At 44.7% G+C, this 23,896-nt stretch overlaps 1 protein-coding gene across 15 annotated transcripts in view; it reads right to left on the bottom strand.

The window, feature by feature from the left end:
• Positions 1-23,896, bottom strand: part of PTK2 (protein tyrosine kinase 2) — a 262,791-nt gene that overhangs the window by 61,758 nt on the left and 177,137 nt on the right. For 10 of the 15 annotated variants that reach the window (XM_028500330.2, XM_055091097.1, XM_055091098.1 and 7 more), the window contains 6 exons: positions 18,772-18,855; positions 17,783-17,800; positions 11,463-11,519; positions 10,033-10,053; positions 8,943-9,040; positions 3,678-3,762 (listed from right to left, as the gene is read on the bottom strand). In XM_028500330.2, coding sequence (XP_028356131.1) covers positions 3,678-3,762; positions 8,943-9,040; positions 10,033-10,053; positions 11,463-11,519; positions 17,783-17,800; positions 18,772-18,855 — 363 coding nt within the window. The remainder of the gene's footprint in view (positions 1-3,677; positions 3,763-8,942; positions 9,041-10,032; positions 10,054-11,462; positions 11,520-17,782; positions 17,801-18,771; positions 18,856-23,896) is intronic. The other 5 variants (XM_028500340.2, XM_028500343.2, XM_028500346.2 and 2 more) reach the window with 3 other exon arrangements.

The raw sequence follows: 23,896 nt of genomic DNA, 5'->3' as shown, positions 1-23,896 counted from the left end.
AACTTTCTAGGTTTTCCTTTGGAAATCTCATGAAGTTGGAATGTGTGATTCATTTTCTAAGCAATACCCTTCATGGTAAAAACCACCCCTGACTGGTAAGTCGCTGATGGGGTAGCAGGAGCTCCCCTGAGCGTGGGTGTGGCTGGGTGTCCCCTGCAGAGCCCCAGAGCCCACAGCGACGGGCTTGTGAGGACTTCTACTTTGGACCCAGGTGGCTCCCGAGTCCACCACTGTGGCCTCGTCCCCTCACAGTACCTGATCACTATCAGAGCTAAGCAAACGAGTTCCCGGACTGCTGTGAGGACTCCCCTACAGGAGAAATGCTGGCCTGCTATTTCCAGTCCTGTACTCCCCTCAAAGAAAGTCTGATGCCAGATATGGCCTGTGGCTGTCACGTGAGCTTGACTGCCTCACTGAGCCCAAGATGACCAAGAGGGCCCTGCACATATACGCACATACCTACGTTTGGGTGTGTATTTTTAAGTGTGTATACATTTCTAACGTCTAATATCAGGGCTGAGGTCACCTGCCCAGTACACTGACTAGGATTAGTGAGAAGCGGGACAACCTTCACAGAACTCCAGAACCTCAAAACGGGAAGTGACTTTACATGTGACCTACTGCAGTGGTCCCCAAAGTACTTGGACTTCATAGACTACTGAAATGAAAAAAATTTTTTTAAATTTTGGGGACCAATACAGGGTTGATTTTTATGATGCCAAGCGGGGACATTAGAGTCACAGCAGGAGCAAGTATCTTTTAGTATCCATTTTAGTATGGAGCCCAGTGTGGACTGCAACTCAGCGCTGGGTGCGTCTGGAGTAGACAGGCCTCTGTTTTCACTCACTGTTTTCACTCTAGACACCCTACAGTCGTCCCTCAGTATCCACAGGGGATTGCTTCCAGAACCCCCAGGGGGAAACCAAAATTTGCGGATGCTCAAGTCCTTCTGAAAAGTGGCGGAGTATTTGCAGGTAACCTACGCACATCCTTTTTATACTTTAAATCGTCTCTAGATTACTTGTAATACCTAATACAATGTAAACGCTATGTAAATAGATACCAGAGCGCAGCAAATTCAAGTTTTTGCTTTTTGGAACTTTCTGGAATTTTTTTCCCAAATATTTTCAATCCGAAGTTGGTTGAATCTGCAGACGCAGAACTTGCGGATATGGAGGACTGTATATCCTACCAACGCACCCAAGGATTACACTGGCTTCTTGCAAAGTCACCCCACACTCACTTGAGAGCACTCAAACTCTTAAGGTATTTTCTCCCCCTCAATTTTGCCTACATATTCCAAGAATAGGACCTGGTAGTTAAAAACAAACAAACAAACAAGCAAAAACCCCCCACACATAAACACCTGGCACAAAATCCAAAATGTATCACTGAATTTCATCTTGTCAGTTCAGTTCATCACTTAAGTATAATGTGATATTTTTGGATAAACATTCAGGAACCCAGTATATTCACTCATTTTCAATTGACTTACCATCATTTCTGGTTTTATGTTACCCTTTACAGAAGTAATTATTAAAAATACTACACAGTACAGGGCTAAGAGGAGAATCTTGTGGTCACTAGGAAACTCTATCCCTGCTGAACTAAAACCCAATAGGTGTAGTAGTTTGACCTGTTATTCATTCACCCAGGGCAAGGAGCTCAGGCTAGGGCCGGCTGTTTGCTTTCACAAACTAAATTTCACTGGAACACAGTGAAATTGCTCAGCCCTTTATGTGCTGTCTGTGGCTCTTTCACACCCCGACGGCAGAGCTGAGCAGTTGTGACAAGAGACCATCTGGCCTGCAGAGCCTAAGATATTTACTATATGGTCCTTTACAGAAAAAGTTTACTTCCCCTCTTACGTATAGAGCCTGTCAAAGCCCTACAGGATTTTAGGTATACTACGTCCATCATGTTTCTCTGAAATAACAGCCTTTCAAAAAGAGAACAAGGTTAGTTTGAACTGACTACTCCTGTGAAACTCTAAAGTTGATTTCTGTAATGGTGATTCCAAAGCCCTACAAAAATCACGATACAATAACTGTTCATAAAAATTTTAGAGAAAGAGAAGCAATTTTAAAAATGCATTTTTGGGGCTTCCCTGGTGGCGCAGTGGTTGAGAGTCCGCCTGCCGATGCAGGGGACGCGGGTTCGTGCCCCGGTCCGGGAAGATCCCACATGCTGCGGAGCGGCTGGGCCCGTGAGCCATGGCCGCTGAGCCCGCGCATCCGGAGCCTGTGCACCCCAACGGGAGAGGCCACAACAGTGAGAGGCCCGCGTACCACAGAAAAAAAAAAAAAAAAAAAGTGCATTTTTGAAAATATATAATGCACTTTACCACCAAAGGTAAGGCGGACAGGCTGTCAGGTAATGATGGCTGATATATATTCTGTGTTTTCTTGGCCTAGATGCCCTGAAGAAATAAATAAACTAGTTGAGACAGAAGTCATCACCAGGCCTTGTCTTGTACTTAAGTCAAAGATCCAGGAACAGGACTAGGATTTGCTTCGACTTAACTGATGAAGTTACAATATGACTCATTCCATGACTTGTTACTTATTGGACTACTGGGTGATAAATGTTTCTGAAATTCAATGTACACGTGATGAAGGACACCAAGACTCATTCACACGACCAGTGGCTACTGAGTGCCTTCTATGAGTTAAGCCCTGTGCTGTCTCTGGGTCTGAGCAGTGAGCAGAAGAGAGACGTTCCTTGCCCCACTGGGGCTTAAAGTCTAGAGGGAGACAGAGATAAGAGTAATTTTTAAACAGTGTGTGTGTGTGTGTGTGTGTGTGTGTGTGTACATATATATTTGTTTGTTTGTTTATTTTGGCTGCACCCGGTCTTAGTTGCAGCATGCGGGATCTTTGTTGTGGCATGCAGGATCTTTTTTTTTTTTTTTTTTTTAGTAGCGGCATGCAGACTCTTAGTTGCGGCATGCATGTGGGATCTAGTTCCCGGATCAGGGATGGAACCCGGGTCCCCTGCACTGGGAGTGCAGTCTTACCCACTGGACCGCCAGGGAAGTCCCTAGACAATGTATATTTAATTATGGACACTCAGGAAGGGAAAGAGCAGGGTCCTGTGACAAAACCCCCTAAGGAGACACTATTAAAGTATGTGGTCAGAAGGGACAAGCCGAACGGAAGCAGGAAGATGACCCAGCTTGAGGGCCGGTGGGAAAGAGCCTGATGCGTGCAAGCGGGCAGGACCAGATCCTGGCTCTCAGAGGGTCTGCACTCAGGAGAGAGGACCCATCACACACAACTCTCCACAGCAGCCCCCTCAGGACGGGCAGGGTTTCCTCTCCCTCACTCATCCGTGGGCTCCATCCCACAGGGACTGTGGCTGTCCCGCTCACCCCCAACTCCAGGGCCTGCTGGCATCTCTATATATCTGCCCAATGCCAAGGTGAAGATGGCTACAGTACAAGGTACCAGAGGATGAAGGGACAGGAAATCAATCTGCCTTTACATCCCAAACATGACAGCTGACGTGGGAAAATCTGTAGACACGTGCCTCTACAAATACAGATACTAATTGCACGGCAAGGTAATAAATGTAGTTGTCTCATTAAAAGTCAAAACATTATTTTTCTTACATCTTCAGAGACAGTGGGATTTCACAGAAAGTCAAATGGAGTTCCACAGACATTTCTAGAAACTTACAGGCTTCTTGAAGGAATTTCTCTCTCACGCTGTCCGAAGTACAGTTTTTACATGTTTTAATTGCAACCGCCAGAGCTGGATTCTCCTGTGACAGGGACACATGCAACAAGAGGGTCTCTATGTTAATCAATGGGCATGTTGAGGACAGGCTGTTTATTCTGCAACTCTGGATTCTGGATCAGACAGAACCAGAATTGTACAATCTCAAGAGTGAGAGGAACAGTTAAAATCCTCTGTAGAAAAACCCCAGAAAACAGACGTGCACGTAAAACGCTGCAGGCGATTCGTCTGTTCCACAGACACTTCCTCTCCGTAGTGCCGGGCACTCCTGTAGGGGCTTAGGCTGCACCAGTGAACAAGGGCCGGCGACCCCTGTGCTACTCCAGCTGACGTCCCAGAGGAGGATACAGACAAACACGGTGAACGAGACATCCATCGTGGACTAGAGCAGGTTAGAAGGTAACCTCCCCGAGAGGAGGGGAGAAGAGACGGGATGAGAACAAAGAACTGCTGGAGTGGAGGGGATGCCGGCCAGGGGCGGAGGGAGGGGTCGGACCCTGTGGCTTCTACCCTAAGTGAGGGGCCCCCCGGAAGGGGAGGTCAGGAAAGGCGCCACGGAGACCGGGGGTGGGGGGGGCAGGAAGACAGCGGGCTGGGAGTCGGGGAGGGCGAGTTCAGGTTTCTGGTGAGAGAAGGCGGAGATGAGAAGCCCAGCTCCGGACGAGACAGGCCTGAGGTGTCGGTGGGACGGCAGCTTGCCGGCACAGAGGCCCGTCTGTTACACGTCTGAGTCTGGGGCCTGCTGAGAGTTACCAGCAACACAGGACACCTCAGTGCAAGCACTCTGCTCTGAATGACTTAGTCTGTGTCCTCTGTAACGAGACAGCAAACTGCTAGGACCAGCACCATGAATTCTACCTCTATGTGCATAAGGCTGATGGGTATATTTTAGAAAGGACACAAAATGCCCATTTTACAGGCGATCTGAATAACAACAGAAACTTTTGTAAGACCATAAATCATCATCAATCCTGTCAATTCAACTCAAATAGCGAACATGGTGCTTTATTAAGATAGTAAAGAAACGCAAGGAAAATACTGCTCTCTAAAAATGCATAGTTTCAACTGGATGCTAAGCCTGAGATTCCATGGGCAGCACGTCTACAAAGGGGTGTACGTGAGCAGACCAAGTGGCTCGGCCATCAGTCCATGGACCAGGCCCGGTGACTAGTGGCCCCAGGCTGCAGAGGCCTGGAGGTGCCGAGCTGTCAGAGCGGCTGGTCGCAGAGACCTGATGCTGGAGAAGAAGAGGCCAGTCCACAGCAAGCAAGACCAGAACTGAGCAGAGGGTTTTCTAAAAGCCTTTAAAAGGGGGCAGATTCGAACACATCTAGGTAACTGCTCATGACACGATTTTCATTATGTTCTTTAAAACACAAGCGGAGTTTAGGGGGACAGAGCAGTTCTTCAATGTTGAATGAAAATGCCACCCTGGTGTCCATGAGGCCGAGGTGAGGGGTAGGTGATGAGGCTCTGAGTTAGTAACAGCTAGCAGACACTCAAAAGATCTTAACAAGTGAGTCTAGAGAAGGACTGCTCTGGGATGAATTAAGAGAAAATAGATTTAAAGCATGGTTTTTAAGACTAGGATAATAATGATGCCAGAGTGAGCAAATGATCAGCGATGCTCAAATAATAAAAATAAACCTGATAACTGGGCCTAAGAAAGAAAAAAAAGCGTGTGCTGGGAGCCTTCAGATACGCCTCGTGCCCATGACTCTCAGAATGAGAGGCCGCCCTGCCGCCCCACGTGCCGCCCCTGCGCCCGGCCCGGTCCCCCTCTGCTCGCTTCTCCTCCTCCTCGTCCTCCTCCCCCGCTCGGCTCCACCTGGGGTCCCTGCACTGGATCTCCGCCCTGCCTGGCACACTCCCCACGGGGAGCGCAGGGACTGTCCCTCCGTGCTCACGTCTCCACTCACGTGTCAGCGTCTCACGGGAAGAGGGCCCTGACCTCCCCAAGCCCAGGCTTTGTTTTTCTCGGAGCACAGATTCCCCACTTGATACTCAGTGGGTTTGCTTTTGCCTGTCCCCTCAGATAGAATTTTTTTTTTTTTTTTTTTTGCCTGTGCCTCAGATAGAATTTTGCCTGTGCCTCAGATAGAATTTAAGGTCTGGGAGAGCAGGAACTCTGACCGTTTTATTCATAACAATGTCCCCACCACCGAGCTGCCACTTGGGGGACGATTGACAAATAATTGCTAAAATAATTCACTGAATCTCAGATAACGTAACCAGTGCTGGGTTCTTGCCCATGAAATCAATGCTGAGTTACATATGACCAATTATTAAGAATCCCTGATAAAACGTTATTACATCTTACAGAACACTAAAGAGCATAATCTGGAAAAGGGATTTTTAACGGAAACCTGGAGAAATGAATTGGCTATAAAATTAGACTCCCACATGAAAAACAAAATAAACAAGCATTCACATACGATGTGTATCAGAAAGACATTCAACAAAAAAAGTGAATGCTGATATTTTCCTGGAGGCTGGGATTCATTCAACAAATACTTAGTAAACACCATGGATATTTTTAAAAAATTTTCTCTTGTATTTTTACAACTAAAATGAATTACTTAGAAGTGAATGAAATAAAGTCTATCAGCCCTGCTGTTAGCTGTGTGATCCTGGTAAGTCCCTGTACTCTGGGAACTTCAGAATGCTTGCTTATTAAGAATTTTAGAGATGTAAGGAAGCTCAGAGACCACTGGGTTCAAGTCCAGTAATTTAGATCAAGAAGCCTCACCTCCCTTACATCTCACAGTCAGGTAGATCCAGGTCTAAGATTTAGGTCCTCTGATCAAATTTAGATCCAGGGCTCTTTCTAATGCATTTTGCCTCAAGAGCAGAGTTAAGAGAATTAAGAAGATAAACAATACAGATATAGTAAAAAAAAAAAAAAAAAGGAAAAGGAGACAATGGATAAAAATATATAATAAATGATATAGTTTTATATAAGAGTAAAGACTTTCAAAACTGAACTTTAAAAAACAGAATCTCTAACAACAATTATCTATTTTCCTCGAAGGAAAGACTTTTACAGTCTTCTGGTTATAAAAGTAATGATCAGTGTATCCCTAGTGCATGTGTAAAGGATATGGAAAATTGATAGATAAGGAGACACAGGGGGAAAAAAATGCCATTTGCAGTTTCCATATCAGGGGGTCACAAAAGGTCAATCATCTGTGCTATTATATCCCTACTAAAGCCATCTCTGTTCACTGTCATTATTCTAGTTAAAAATAGTTTCTTGAACATGTATGTACTGTTATTTTAAACTGTCATTTAAAAATTACTGATCTAATAAAAAAAGACATACAACAGGCAAGCGTTGGTCGGGGTGTGGAGAAACGGGCAACCTCACACATTGCTGCTAGGAACTGAAACTGTGGCAGTTTCTTTGGAAAAAAGCTTAGCAGGTCGGCAGAAAGTTAAACAGTTGCTAGATGACCCAGCAATTCCACTCCTAGACACACATACTCAAGAGAACCGAAAACTATGTTCACACAAAAACTTGTACACAAGTGTTCATAGCAGCATTGTGCATAACAGCCAAAAAGTGGTAATAACCCAAATGACCGTCAACTGATGACTAGAGAAACAAAAAGTGGTCTATCCATACAATGGGATGTTATTTGGCCATAAAAAGAAATGGAGTACTGACACAGGCTACCACATGGATGAACCTGACAACACTATGCTAATGGAAAGAAACCAATCACACAAGGCCACACACTGCATGATTTCACTTATATGAAATGTCCAGAACAGGCAATTCTAGAGAAAGAGAAAGCAAACTGGTGATTGGAAAGGGCTGGGGAGAGGGTGGAATGGGAAGTGACTGCTAACGGGTACGGGGCTTCTTTTGTCTTTTCTTTCTTTTAAACTGAAGCATAGTTGATTTATAATATTATATCAGTTAAAGGTGTACAACATAGTGATTCAAAATTTTTATAGATTATATTCCATTTAAAGTTATTATAAAAAAGGTTATCATATAATATTGACTATATTCCCTGTGCTGTACAATACACTCTTGTTGCTTATTTATTTTATACATAGTAGTTTGCACCTCTTAATCCCGTACCTATCGTGCCCCTCCCCCCATCCGCTTTCCCCACTGGTAACCACTAGTTTGTTCTCTATGTCTACGAGTCGGTTTCTGTTTTGTTACATTGGTTCATTTAGTTTTTAGATTCCACACATAAGTGATAACATAACAGTATCTGTCTTTCTCTGTTTGACTTATTTCACTAAGCATAATACCCTCCAGGTCCATCCACGGTGTTGCAAATGGCAAAATTTCATTCTTTATTATGGCTGGATAATATTCCATTGTATACATATACATACCATATCTTCTTTATCCATTCATCTGTTGATGGACACTTGGGATGCTTCCATGTCTTGGCTATTGTAAATAATACTACTATGAACACTGGGGTGCGTGTATCTTTTCAAATTAGTGTTTTTGTTTTCTTTGGATACCTACCCGGGAGTGGAACTGCTGGATCATATGGTAGTTCTATTTTTACTTTTTTGAAGAACCTCCATACTGTTTTCCACAGTGGCTGCACCAATTTACATTCCTACCATCAGTGTACAAGGCTTCCCTCTTCTCCACATCCTCGCCAAGGTATGGGGTTTCTTTTGAGGTAAAGAAAATGTTCCAAAATTGACTGTGGTGATGGCCGTACAACTCTGTGAATATACTAAAGAACCACTGAATTGTTCACTTTAACAGAGTGAATTTCATAGTATGCGAACTATATCTCAACGAGATGACTCTTAAATAAATCATTTAAAAAATTCACTGATCTCTTCTGGAGGGCAACTTGGGGCAAATTAATGTTCTTTTCTTGAAAATGCAGGTAATTGGGAATGCTGGCTAACTGCTGTTGACTTTGCATCTATTTGTTATCTATTTGTCAATCGCACCCAAGGGAACAATCATCCATGGAATCCATTACTGATGACAGAGGCTGGATGAAAGACTAAAATGAATAAAAGACCCACAGCTCTCAGGAGCTAATTTTGCCAGTTTTTGGTTTCTGAATATAGCAAGTGAGTTGACATATATGATAAGCTTTATGAAGGACAGCTGCCAATACCCTGAAGAACTCAGGACCCAGTAAGACAAACAGGAGCAGTCTACACGTAAGCAGCAACGGCTCGGGCTGCCGGCTGTCTGACAGGACTCACCGGGCTCGTGTAAGCGCCTTGGTGCACGTCTCCAAACTGGCCCTCTCCGATGCACCGTCCGAGTTCTATTCTTTCTCTCTGAATCTCATAGTCCCTGGCTGCAAAACATGATCCACACACCAGAAGATACTTCAGTGCAACATCCCCAGTGTAGAAAACACTGGACACACTTCATTTCATCATCATCCACGAGTAAAAACTTCATCGGTGGCACATCATTCTATGAAAATGCTTTAAACAGAGTGGAATTCTCTTAAACAGTATTTTTAAAGGAATTTATGTAACTGTTACAGCACTGCTTGAATTACCAAAATGAGGAGTTTTATACAAGGTAGATTTTTTTCATATTTTTGAATGTCTGATTTAGCTGATTATCTATTTGATGGTTTTCTAAATAATTGCCCCAAGTTTATGTATGTTTAATTAATATGAGCTATTAGTTCAGGTATTAATATATGAAGGCTAAAAAACAGTTATTTAAAGCAATTATTTTACAAGTAACTAAAGTCTGTAAATATGGAGGGAACAAAAAATTGTCTCATGAGTAGCTTTATAAGTTTAAGAGTTTTCCACTTTATTATAATCCTATCTATATTATTCACGGAGCTAAAAGAGTTTAAAGAGGGAGCTTCTAAAAACTGATTTCAAAATCAGATGACTGGGAATCAAGGTTGAACGTATCACATAATAAATTACGAGTATTTTATATTTTTGAGAGCATGTGCCTCAAGCTAATGTATTAAATTGTTATGATTTATACAAAACCAATTATTTAGCAGGCTGTTAAGACACATGGAAAGAAAATACCCACTAGGAACCTAGTGGATGATTCTAATCCAATCAACTACTTGGTATTTTGATTTCTTCTAATTTGTCAAATTAGAAATCATACAGAAAATTCAATCCAAATTTTAGATGGTTATTTTCCTCTTTAAAATCACTTTAGCTAGTAGTTCCATTGATTTAACAGCATGAGTAAACCAATGAAAAAATTTAAAAATAAAAGTTAACTGAAAACTGAAACATCCCGTTATCATTCCATGGGTTGCAATTGCAAGCAAATGCAGTTATTTTAAAGGAATCCTGTTACCTTCATCTATTCCATAGCTTTCTGTATTGCAATTAAGAGAGAAAAAAATTGAAGACCTTGCTTAGAAATAACTAATAGCAATTAGGTTAACAATAACAAACTCGGAGGGTACGTTTCAATATTTACTTTATTAAATATTTTGACTACCAACACGGGTCAAAACAGAGGACCAAGCACAAGTAACAACGCAAGTAATACCCTCAAGTTAACTCAATGTGATATACAATGCTTTACATTTCTATCCCATAAACTCCTATATGATAACCCATGTTTGTCGGGTTTGGATAAAAGTTAGCCACGTTGGACATTTACCACTCAACTATGAAAATATATGTATAAAAATCTGGATACTCTGCAGCAATGTACAAATGACTAAATGGCTACCCAAAACTTTAAACCTAAATTTAAACATTTTTCCAAACTGCTACTGCAAGTCAAAGTAAACACATTTAAGTTTCAGCTCTTGCCTCTGTTTCAAACCACTAACCTGGGAGCTCTTGGAAGGAGGGGCCCACCCAGGATAATGTTTGCCTGAGAGGGCTGGGCTGTTTCTCTTTATCTTGGTAACCCTCCTCAATGTATATGGTAAATCTATTGAGAACAACTTTTAAAATATTTACACAACGGAGTAAAGCACCTGAAACATTTATTTTACAAATACGTGGAGCTCTACTGAAACCAGGACATCAGATGTTGAATTAATTATCAGGCCTCTGAGGCTGTAAGGTGGACTCCTAATTGGGCCTCTTTAAGAGGTAGGGTTAACTTTTTTAAAAAAATCTGAGTGAAATTCCAAGGTTGTCTCCAACTTAAGAGCTGTGACTATATACACCCCACCACAAGGGCTGGGGCTCCCAGACTCTCGTCACCAGCAAGCTGCACAGCAGAGAGAAGCAGAGGGTGACACCGCTAGGCTGCTGGGGGGTGGTCAGTGAAGAGCCCTTCTCTCCCCACACCTCCAACTCGGAGCTGGACGGACTGGACGCGGGCTGCTCTTTGTACTTGCTTAGTCAAGGGCAATAAAAAAATGAAAGTCCAAAGGGGAAATGCAATTCATGAAATGTGTGTATTCAAAGAGCTGTATATATGTGTGAGTATACATATTTAACTTTAAATACTAATTTCCTACAGAGAGGAAATGCTCTCATCATTAAAGGTTATATTATCATAGAGCCAGAAAACAAGATTACAAAAACCCCATAAGTGAACTGACTTATTATAGATATTTGAGTTTCAGGCTTCCGACCTGGCAGTGGGCACATACAATACAGAATTCTAAAGGCTGAAAAGAATACTTCTGTTATGAACTCAATAAGGTCTTAAAAGTAGTTCTAAAAGGACGATAAATACCTAAACCGTTTAAACACGAGATATTTAAAAGTTAAATATCTGTCAGCTCCGCACGAGAGCAAAATCATAAGTCTACTCACTCGAGGGCATGGTGTAGGTATCTTCTTCGTCGATAATCTCAGCATAGTCATCTGTTTCTGTAGGAAAGGAAACAGAGGTTAAATATTCAACCCCCGGGCCTTTAATATAATTTGAAAAGGCAAAATGATCTGCCTAAACCCCCTACTCCATGCTGACATTATTCTTAAAACACTATTACTCAATTTTTGCTCACACATGAGTCACTTATGGAAATAAAAGTGACATCATGGTCCAACATGTCATAATACACAGACTTGTTCCTCAGAGAGCAAAGAGACTAACAGAGAAAGCCCTTGTGGAAAACAGAAAGACATGAAACAACAGTTTGCACGATTCAAACCCACCAAGCGGTACTGACTGCAAAGCTCTCCCTTAACTGCACCAAATACACGTTTAAAACCACACCGCTGTCTACCAGGATTTCTCCAAACAAGACCGGTGCCTCCAGAACACAGCTTAGATTTCATTCATAGTTAGACTCCACAGCACAGCCTGGATGTTCTCCTTTAGAAAACAAAGCGGCAGGCTGACTTTTGAGGAGATTGACTGGGCTAACTTACTCCATTTGTTCAGGGTGAAAGCAACCCAGGAATTTCTCTCTTGTAACTTTTCACTCCGATATTTAAACAGTATGCATTAATGTCAAAAGGGTAGAAGATGTGCCAAAGAGAATAAAATCAGAACAAACAGCATATCGAAACGAGTTCTTTCCAGACATAATGTCAAGGAGTTCCAATGTTTCCACTAATTCCTTTCAGTAGTGCAGCAACTTAAAGACCCACCACCATATCAGTGGGGGGGGGAACCCCTTTTGTAGAAAACACCCACTCACTTGGATAACAATTACACTGAAAAATCACTCAGGTCTTGTCTGTCTTCCTCTTTCTGGAAAGAGGAAAACCTTTCGTAGCTCTATGCACAAGGGTTTAGGCTGATGGGTCAGGAAAGGAGGGGCAGTGCTTCCTGAATTATCATCTGAAGAGAGATCGTTTTCAAAATTTAACCCCAGAGAAACTAAAAGCTAAAGAACTAGAAGTTTTCTTCTGTGCTGCCATTATTACTCCATTCAGATATTAAAATTATAGAAACCAAAGAAAATAGAGACTACATATAGTTTACGGTCTCTAGATATCAACTGTTCTACATACTGCTGTGGTAACAATTGAGACCAAATCTAAGAGCAACTGGAAGAATTCATTTCTTTCTTTCTTCTTTTTTTTTTTTTTAATTAATTTATTTATTTTTGGCTGCAGTGGGTCTTCACTGCTGCGCGCGGGCTTTCTCTAGCCGCGGCGAGCGGGGGCTACTCTTCGTTGTGGTGCACGGGCTTCTCATTGCGGTGGCTTCTCTTGTTGCGGAGCACGGGCTCTAGGCGCACGGGCTTCAGCAGTTGTGGCCTGCAGGCTCTAGAGCACAGGCTCAGTAGTTGTGGCGCACGGGCTTAGCTGCTCCGTGGCATGTGGGATCTTCCTGGACCAGATCTCGAACCCATGTCCCCTGCATTGGGTTGGCAGGTGGATTCTCAACCACTGAGCCACCAGGGAAGCCCAAGAATTCATTTCTTAATTTGTAATCATCATTAAAAGTGATTAAAGTAAACACAAATTCGACTGGCAGAATGTAAAGTCAATAAATCGGTTCTCCTTTAGACATTTAGCAAATGTTACCTATTTGTAAGTCCTGTATGCCAGGTGGATAATTTATATTATTCTTACATGTTTATAAGTAATACTACTTTCAGGATTAAAGAAAAAAATTATTTAATCTACCCCAAACCTTACATTCTTTATTCCTACATTTCTCCCTCCTATCCTGTTCTCAGTGACTGCCAGGAAGAGTGAGCGATGGTTCCTAGGCCGGTAGCCTTGCTTCTGTGTCAAGGTGAGATGCAATTTGGGGATGGAGGTGGTGCTAAGGCAGAGGCGAGGAAAGGGCTAAGCGGGGTAATGTGCCGGGGCTAAGGCCCCACAGATGGACACTTAGCCGCTCACTCTGTCTGCAGTCGGACGAGCTCCCCTCACGCCCCTCCCTCAGAGCACATGCAACTAAGGCTCCATTTCCTGCAACCACAGACCCACCCTTGCTGCCCCCTTTCACACAAAGCACACACCCTTAGAGGCCAAACACATCAGCTGACCCTGAGGGGCCGGATTCTGGCAGTGACACTGCCCAGATCTCTTGCCTCTGCCACCCTGCTACCAGATTTGCTCCAGAATCTTCAACAACCCCTGTACCTGGCTCTCAGCTCTACTAAAGAGATGACGGGGACCCATCGACGCTGCGGGCACCGAAGTTTCCCAAGGCCGTTGGGGTCGCTGACCGCCTGTCCCTCCGTCTCTGTGGGTAATGGCACCTGCCACCTGAGTGTCGCCTGTTCCGAGACCCACCCCCACCCCCATCACTCTCGATCACGTTCCCTGACATGTTTCGCCTGGGGCCCATCACTACCAACCCCCTGACGGTCCTCTGGTTCCTTGTCAACCGTGTGCCCCCATCCGGAGCAGAGCTCCCAGGGCAGTGGGCCCTGCTGTATGTACCTTGTTTACTGCTGTGTTCTCAGCGTCCAAACCAGGGCCGGCCCGGGGGGCACCCAGTAAGCACTTGCTGAACGAAAGGGAGGAGCGCCCTTCAATAGTGCAGGAGGGGACAGCGCTCCCCGTGACCCAGAGGCGAGGGAGCCAGGCCGGCCACAGCTGCGTGCCTGGGCGTTGCTCCACCCCAGAAGCCGCCGAACCTGTCTGCACTTCAGCTCTGCCCTCACGTGCCCAATGAGAGCAGCACGTCCACCTGGTGGGGCTGTCGTGAGGATTACAGAGATGCACGTGAAGTTGTGGTGTGGCCCTGCACAGGACAGGTGAGACAAACAGGTGGGAGGCTCCTTGGTTCCCTCCTTCTGGGGCCTCTGGAAGGAGCCTTCCTGGTGGGACTGTAAGGGCTTCCCGGACTGCCTCTTCTTAATAAAACTCCCAGCAGGGATACCAACTCTGAACCGGCTTCAAGGAGTACGAATAAAATGGCTCATGTATCAGGCTGACACACAAAAGTGACGTGGGAAAAACCAAGCTGCAAACACTTGCATTAATTCACACAATCACAAGAGAAAGCCTGCAGTTTTTTCCTTTCGGTGCTGTGTGAATTCTACTAAAAAACTTTGGGGATTATCCAAGCTCCCTGGGCATTACTTATGACGACACGTGGGTGTGGCTACGGGTACCGTGACGTCACGTGAACAGAGAATTTTTGCTGCTGTGTTCTTGAGTTGGTTCTTACGCAGAAGGGTCAACACTGTTGAAGGCACGTGGACCTACAAAGGTTTCACCGTAACCTTCTATATAGGGCTTTTCAAGTGGGGATACTCGGTGTATTTCTCTAAGAATTCTTGATACTGATTTGGTTCTATTTTCTCTTTTTCTTTCCTGGTTTTTAGGATTATGGGACAGTAAGACACTGAGATGAGAGGTACTTTTACGTACTCAAGGGCCCCTGAAAAACTGGAGTCCACCCTGAAACCGCCTGGTCCCCCAAATAATGACATAAAAGAAGGAAAATATAAAGGAAAAGGAAACAGGTTCAAAGATCTCGTCACAAATAAAGGAAAGCAGCTCTGCATTCTCCACCTGACCAGGATGACAACTAATGGAACGCTCACCCTAACGCCAGACGCCGTTATAAACAGCTACACGGATCGTCATTTAACCCTCAGGAACACCGTGCATGGCAGTACTGTTACCATCACCCCCGTTTCCCAGGCAGGGAGCTGGGGCACCCAGAGGCATCCTAAGCTTCCCACGTCCCCAGCCACTCGGCGGCGGCTGTGGCACCGGGAGCAGCGCTCCAGCAGAGCTCCTGGGCTGCTGTGTTCGGTGCTTCGTTCTTTACTATCTCCCAAAGCGTTTCTGGGGACTTCTATTTGTGAGACCAGATACCTGATACTTCAAAACCTCCGAGTGTTCCCCTAAGGATGTTCTGGGACTTCACCCCCAACACGGGCATCCCTGGAAGGCTTATCTGGGCCTGTGCCCTTGGGAGACAATTCTAGGACCATGAGTCAAATATTTCAATGTAAACATTTTGCAAAATGGATGGAGACTTCTGAAACCTTGGATAACACTGTCATTTGAAAGGTTTGGTATCACAATACGTGGTAAAATAAAAATATGGGGAAGACACGTTAAAAGGGCAGAAACCGACAGCTCAGAAATTAGGAGAGAAACATACAAAGTTCTCGTTTTGAAACAAGGTAAAAGAGGCCTAGTGAAGTCACTACTGAAACCAGTGACACAGGCCTGTCGTGCTCCATCACGCAAAGAGCCTGAAGCCTCCGGAGTCATGGGGTCAGTTTAGAGCTGGAGAGGGACAGAGCAGTGGACGCTTGGCTGTAAACAAAGGAAGTGCACCGGAGCCTGCAGGCCCACAAAGCTCTCAGGAGCCCACCACTCCCCCGCGGGGAAAAGGGGCAGGCGCCGTGATTCCCTCTCCACCCCCTCCACCTGCCCTTCGGGTCCTGACACCAACTGCACGCACTTCGGATGACAGCCTCTGGCCAGCGCCCTGCTGCCCTCAGGAGGCCTGATAAGTCACCACCCCCAGGGCAACACGTGCACAGTCACGGGACTGCTCAGCAATTCAGTGGGACCAAGCAACATCACAGCTCCTCACCCCACCTGCACACGTGACCCTGCCGTGAGCCCTGGAGGTGGCGACCGGTTGGGGGGAGCAGGGGCAGGAGGGCTTTCAGGAAGCCAGGAAGGGCCCCGCTGTGCTCTGTGACCTGCACCGGGGTCGGCAAGCTTTTTCTGCAAAAGGTCTGACAGTACGTATCTTAGACTTCACTGCCCACAAAGTCTCCACTGCAACCACTTAACTCTGCTGTTGAGATTGCAGGGGTGAGCAGACACGTCATGAGTGAACGTGTCACTATGTTCCAGCAAAACTTTACTGATGGACACAGAAATTTGAATTTCACATAGTTTTGATGCCAGGTACTATTCTTTGATTTTACCCCCAACCATTAAAAACTGTAATAATCGTTCTTAGTTCAAGGAGCAATACAAAAACAGAGGTGAGCCATATTTGGCCCACAGGCCTTAGTAGTTTGTGGAAGTCTCAGCTTATTCACCTGTAAAATGGGGACAATAATACTCACCCTAATTCAAATGGGAAATTCAAATGTGGGGGAAATGCACGATGTTTTCTTTAGATAAATAATGTGGTAATAACCACTTGTTAATACACATTTGTTGAAATTTTCATGCTTTCACGGTAATCCTCACAACAACCATCAAGGCCTTTTACAGATGAAGGCTCCAGAGATGAAGTGCTTTGCTCAAGGTCACCCAACTGGCCAGCTGGTGACAGGACGGGGAGAGGCTGGAGCCTGGGACCTGACCACTCACCCAGCAGCCCTCACCCGCACGACAGCGAGGAGAACACCAATCATGTTCTGAACCCCTGCCGGGAGACTCGCTGGTGAAGGGCACACACGTGGGTGGGGCCCTCCACGCACATCGGGGGCGCCCACCCAGTAAGCACCAAGGAGTCGGCCTGGAAACGAGGCTCAGAGCTTCGAGCTGGAAGTCCCAGGAGGCAAGGCGCCTCCCAAGTCACATTAGGCCAGAGCTCTCACCGCGAGCACTTTGCTCATGGTGCTCGAGTCGTCAGCCAGGCGCGCGCAGCACAGACAGACTCTCCAGTCAAAGTCTTCTTTCACTTAATCGTGAGCAAAAATGCAACGCCCCTTAATTTTAGTCTACAAACCTTACTCCTTATCCTAAGAGTACAAAGCTTCATGCAGGCAGTACACAAAGGAAATGGAAAACAAGACACTACACGTGACTTCTAAATTTCTAGTTTATGAAAGTGATAACCTCAGCTGCCTGAAAAATACTCATTATCACTCCTGCTGATAGTTCTCTCATTATTTTCGTCTGTTTGACTCTCAAAAATCACTTTTCCTTCCCTCCTTTCCACTACCTCACTCGCAAACTAAAAATTACTATATGTGTACGTGCGGAGGAGTGTGCTAATTTCTCCCATTTACCGCTGAATGATACCATTTTGACAATTTTTCTTCACCTCTAAAATTCGCTATGAATAGATACAACTTGAATTTACCACTGAGACGTGGTAAAGAAACTGACAGTTACCCTTCCCATGTCAAAGCCCTGAATAATTCTGAAGAGATCACTGACTCACACCATGGTTTTTTCACACTTGTTTTGTTGGATCAAAGCCACATTTTGCCTTTCATTAAATACTGAATGATATTTATATCCATAAATAATTATATTAGTAACACAAACATGAAAATAAATATTACCGTCCCCACTAATTTCATCTGCAGATCCGGGTGGCATGCAAAGAAAGGGAGAGGAGAGAGAGAGGGGAGGGGGGAGGGGAGGGGAGCGGGAGGGGGGGGAGAGAGGGAAAACGCTATTAAAATGACAAGCAAATCAAAGTATAAGGAAAACACAAAAATTACCCCCCCAGTCTAATTCAAAAGATAAAAGAAAGATCATAGGAGTTAGCACGTTTACTTAAGGGCATTAATGCGAGTTTTAAGCGGTCCACACATTACCCCAAGTAAATAGCAGTTTAAGTGCGTTTCTGCCCATTAAACAAAACTGATTTGATTGCTTCTCACGGTTAAATGTTAAAAAATGACTCTACTTTCCTCAAAAGGAATTTGTATCCTCTTAGAAATGAATACCATGGGTCATTAATGTGTACCCCACACAATAAGCAGGGAACAGCCCTCAGCAAGCCTCCCCAGGATTCCAGCCTCTCCAAAGAAGCTTAAGGAGTACAGCACCTGAGGCTCTGCCGGCGAGCTTCCACTTACATTTATACAGTGTTCGTAGAAATGACTCCTCCAATTGTTACAGATAATCTTCCCTTTGCTAGAAAACTCCCCCATGGCCTCTGCTCTGCAGCACCCTGAGTATCTGCCCCCGAGGCAGGAAAGGCAGATCCCTGGGGCTCACTCGGACCATCCTTCTCCATTAATCTCAAGCCAGGTCAGGAAACCCACGAGGCAAAGGTACATGCCGGCCCCTTTGGTAAAACACTAAGATCCCACGGGGGAAACCAGGCAGCAACTTCTCGCCCTGTCATGCATTTAAAAACGAGCAAACGGGCAAACAGTCTTCTATGAGGAGAGCGGCCCACAGTGCCGCTGCCGGGCAGTGGACAGCACTCACTGACCCCCAGTACAGGCACACCCGCTCAGGATAATCTACAAGCATCTGGTTAGGCGGCTGCCTGGGGCGCTGTGGTTAATAAGAGTCTATGCAAAGATGAGTGCAGTACCCGCAGAAGGAGGTTCGTGGGAACAGAAGACCAAAGGGAGAAAGCGCCTAGCTTTCTTAACTTTATGTTGGCAGTGACTGACTCCTTTATACAGAGGCAGGAGGAGGAAAGAGAAAAACAGAGACACATTTTAATACAAGAGCAAACTTATATTTTAAGGCATAGCTATAAAAACAAATACAAAATTGCAATGCTTTTATGTGACTACTGGCACACTTGATTTCTTAATATAACTGAGATTTAAGAAACATATTAATATTTTAAAATGCAAATTTCCCTCTTAGGAAAGATTAGCACTAGACACAGAAACTCTTAGCAAGACATAAAGAGAGTCAGCCGGCTAAGCCTTTACAAAGCCAGCCAAGTAAAGGTACAGATACCTTCACAAATAACAAAACTGAAACAAAATGAAATGAGACAAACAACAATGACCAATAAATAATTCAAGATTCTTGTGAACATCTAACATTCAACCACAAAGAAAAAAATTGCAGAAAACTAGCAGATCCTGATTTGTGAAAGAGCTTTATAAGCACTTTCCCCCAAATCGTCAGCAAAGACACAGACCTTAAGTGTACACCTTAAATAAACTGCCTTAACATAAAAAACATAAGGACATCTGAATACATAGGTTGCAGAGCCCCTCCCCCGCCTACCAGCATCCTTTGTTCATTCACTCTCATTCATGTGCTGCAAACTCACTTGAAAGTCAACTCTCTCTGTATGAGGCACTTGCTGGATGAACAAGCACCCAGGACAGTAGGACAGAGAAGAAACAACTGCAGTACGCTGAGGGCAAGAGCAGACAAGTCAAACTAGAGTCAAAACAAGGGATGTACAGCCCTTTAAAATGCAGCGGTGACACCATGTGACAGAAAAGATGCAGTGGGCATGCACAACGTAACTGCAGATCCACAGGGTCCCATCAAGAAAGGTAAGGATTCCAGGTGTGGGCCCAGGGAGAGCAGGGTCAGGATGCAGACGGCAACAACTTACGGCCATCAGTTAGGAACAGAAATGAGAAGAACGAGACAGACAACGTGGTCACGTTCCCACAGGGCGTGCTGTTATCCCAACAACGTGGACTGTTCCATCTTCCCCCCTTAGCACACACTCAATTTCCTGTGTGATGACTCCAGAGGGCAGCTCCCTGTGTTTTACCGGTTAAGAACACGAAAACAGTGCCCTGTACCAGGCGGGATGGAATTCCGGATGGGGTGGAGGGGCAACAGCTATAGGGGTCATTGAGATGAAACAAGAACACGGACTGTGGATAAGATAAGAGCATTCTATCAAATTCCCTGGTTTTGGTAATGACACTGTGACCGTCTAAGAGGAGGTCCTTGGTCTTAGGAAATGCACACCGAAACATTTATAAGTAAAGGGGCATACCATGTCTGCAATTTGCTTTCAAATGTTTCAGAAAAAAAGAAGACATACAAATGGCCAACAGGCACATGAAAAGATGCTCAACATTGCTAATTACTAGAGAAATGCAAATCAAAACTACAATGAGGTATATTACCTCACGCTGGCTAGAATGGACATCACCAAAAAGTCTATAAATAATAAACACTGGAGAAGGTATGGGGGAAAAGGAACCCTCCTCCTACACTGCTGGTGGGAATGTAAACTGATACAGCCACTATGGAGAACAGTATGGAGATTCCTTAAAAAAATAAAATACAGAACAACCATATGATCCAGCAATCCCACTCCTGGGCATGTATCTGGAGAAAACTCTAATTCAAAAAGAGACAGGCACCCCAATGTTCAGAGCAGCACTATTTACAACAGCCAAGACACGGAAGCAACCTAAATGTCCATCGACAGAGAAATGGATAAAGAAGATGTGGTACATATATACAGTGGAATATTACTCAGCCATAAAAAAAGAATGAAATAATGCCATTTGCGGCACCATGGATGGACCTAGAGATTATCACACTACACAAAGCAAGTCAGACAGAGAAAGACAAATATTGTATGATATCACTTATATGTGGGATCTGAAAAATAATACAAATGAATCTACTTACAAAACAAATAGACTCAGACACAGAAAACAAACTTATGATTATCAAAGGGGGATGTGGGGAGATAAGTTCGGAGTATGGGATGCCCAGATACACACTGCTACATGTAAAACAGATAAGCCACAAGGACCTACTGTATAGCATAGCAATTATACTCGCTATTTTGTAATAACCTATAATGGAAAATAATCTGCAAAAACACCCCTGAATCACTTTGTTTTACACCAGAAATTAACACAATATTGTAAATCTACTATACTTCAATTTTAAAAAAGAAAAGAAAAGTAGAGGGAAGGAGAAAGCAAGTGGGCCAAAATACAGACATAGTGAATTTGAGTAAAGAACATATGAGACTTCACTTTACTATTCGTACGACCATCCTCTATGTGTGGAATTATGGAAAAATAAAATATACAAAAATCTCTATTTGGATTCAGATTCTGGCTCCACGACTCACCCCACGACATTAGAAACGTTACCCAACTTCTGTATCTGTTTTCCTATTTGTAAAATGAGGCAGTAACAGAAGCTTCCTCAAGTAAAGAGATGCGGAGAGGATTCCATGAACTCCCAGGGCACCCGGCACAGGACAACCGCTCCGTAAGCGCTAGCTATTCCTACCTTTCAATTTTTTATCTTATTTCTAAACTAAGGTAATGACTATTCTTCACATTAACTTAAAAAGCAAATACTTTTTTAAAAATATAAGCATAACTTTTTTTGAGTAATAACAAGAATATTATCCACACCATAAAAAAAAGTGTTAGGACCCTTCCTTTATTTTATCCAAGATGACTACTTTAACTATGTTTGTGAACACCTACCATGAGCTAACAGCACACTGTATACGTGCTGGGGCTACAGCAGTGAGACAGGCCCCCCCATTCTTCCCTCGTTGAGCTTACGTTCTGGGTTGGGGAAAAGATGATTGAGTAAACCGTGTGGTACATCAGCATGTAAGTACCATGGAGAAAAAACTCAGGGCAGACGCAGGACAGGGAGTGCTTTCCTGTGGGGCTGCACCTCTAAATATGGAAGGAGTCGTTTGCTGAAAGCTTTCCAGAGCAGAGGTGAGCCTGGGGCACTGGCCAAGGAGCAGCAGGGAGGTCGAGGGGGGACAGAGGGAGGAGGAGGGCATGGTAAACATACTTCTCAGTCACCCATTTCTCAGGGCAACTGAACAGCTGATGAGCGAAGGCTGTCTTTAGAAGTGTAACAGCGGGGCTTCCCTGGTGGCGCAGTGGCGAAGAATCCACCCGGCAATGCAGGGGACACGGGTTTGAGCCCTGGTCTAGGAAGATCCCACATGCCGCGGAGCAACTAAGCCCATGCGCCACAACTACCGGGCCTGTGCTCTGGAGCCTGCGAGCCACAACTACTGAGCCCACGAGCCACAACTACGGAAGCCCGCGCGCCTAGAGCCCGTGCTCCGCAACAAGAGAAGCCACCGCAATGAGAAGCCCGCGCACCGCAACAAAGAGTAGACCCCACTCGCCGCAACTAGAGAAAGCCCGTGCGCAGCAACGAAGACCCAACGCGGCCAAAAAAAAAACAACAACAAAAAAGAAGTATAACAGCGAAATAAACCAAGATGACATGAATGCACCCGTGGCCAGGTTGTGGCCCCGAATGAAATTCCTGCACAAACATCAGTAGCTGCCAGAGCCATGAGGTAAAACACAGACTCTCTGAACCTACGGATCGGCTTAACGTCACAGAGACAGCAGCCAGATGTTACACAGCACCTATGCGTGGTCTCGTAAAAACAAAATCTTTGAGTCCGAATCCGACCAAACTCCTCTCAATCCTAACGACCAGCCTGTAGGTAAAGTCAGGAATACAGGGGCTGGAGGGGGACCCGCTCAACACAGCATCATGGAGCGGCACTTGGCCAGACCCAGAGTTTGGGGCACAGCGTAGAGGACACAATTTCCTCAACAGATAAACTGCTATCAAGAAAAAAAGAAGGGGGGCGGCAGCGCACAGAGACAGGAGGAGACAGGAGACACAGCCAAGTTCACCCAGCCCTGCTGGTCTGACCCCAGACTGGACGACACCAAGTGTGCAAATGCCTTAACCAGGGAATCTGAGCGCTGACCTGACAGCTGGTATTAAGGAATTACTGTGAATGTGCTTACAGTGTAGTAATGTTGTTTTAAAAAGTCTTTCTCTTTTAGAAATGTTTACAGAGGAATATGCCTTCGAGGCGCTTGAGACCATCTGTGGGGAGTGTGTGTCTGTGTAGCTGGGGACAGAGGTGAGGTGTGGCTGGTTTTCGGCTGCTGAACCTGGGTGACGAGCCTGGAGGATCGCTACCCAATCTACTCTCTCTGCTTCTGTGTGCGTCTGGAGCTTCCCATGACGAAGAGTTAAAAAGCTAAGTATTCAAAACCATGACGATATCCACCCATTCACATGGCCTCTTGCTTGTAAAAATATCAAATGCATTTTATTTTGACTCATGCAGTTTGATTTTAACAAATTCCACAATATGATGCAGCCATGACATGCTACTAGAAACCCATGAGGTCAAATTCCAGAATTTATATTTTAAAAATTTCAAGGCTTCCTTTAAAATTTTTCTCTGTGAAGGGGGAAAAAAAAAAACTGGGTCTTCGGATGTTAGCAATATCTGTTTTTATGTTTAACAAGATGATACTTGGGCTTCTTGTAGTAATAAATTTTAAGAAGATTATTAAAGTTTATTTACTAATGTGTTAATAAGTTTAGCAAGAGGATTAAGATGGTTCATCAGGTAGATAAACCCAAACACTGGCCATCGTGAAGCACACTTTCATACAGACAAAAATGCACCCTTGCTCAAAGTGCTCTCGTGAGGGAAGCACCGCACGGTCCCTTGCTATGTGGAGGCTATTAGGAGGGGGTGGTCACACTCTAGTCTAGATGCCGAGTTCACAGGACTAAGAGGACGGATCCATGTGGCCTGGAAAGAGTTTCCAGAAGTAAATATCCTCTTTAAATTTCTGTTGTGCTCATGATTGCTCCGATCTCACTCAGGCTCTTTTTCATCTGAAAGTGTCTCAGGCTACTCCCCCCTGGGGGTCCTACAAGTGTCTGCCTGTCTCCAG

This window comes from Physeter macrocephalus, chromosome 15 (assembly GCF_002837175.3).
Source record: "Physeter macrocephalus isolate SW-GA chromosome 15, ASM283717v5, whole genome shotgun sequence".
Taxonomy (NCBI): domain Eukaryota; kingdom Metazoa; phylum Chordata; class Mammalia; order Artiodactyla; family Physeteridae; genus Physeter; species Physeter macrocephalus.
The sequence above is the reverse complement of the archived record's forward strand: the minus strand, read 5'-3'. Positions and strand labels throughout refer to the sequence as shown.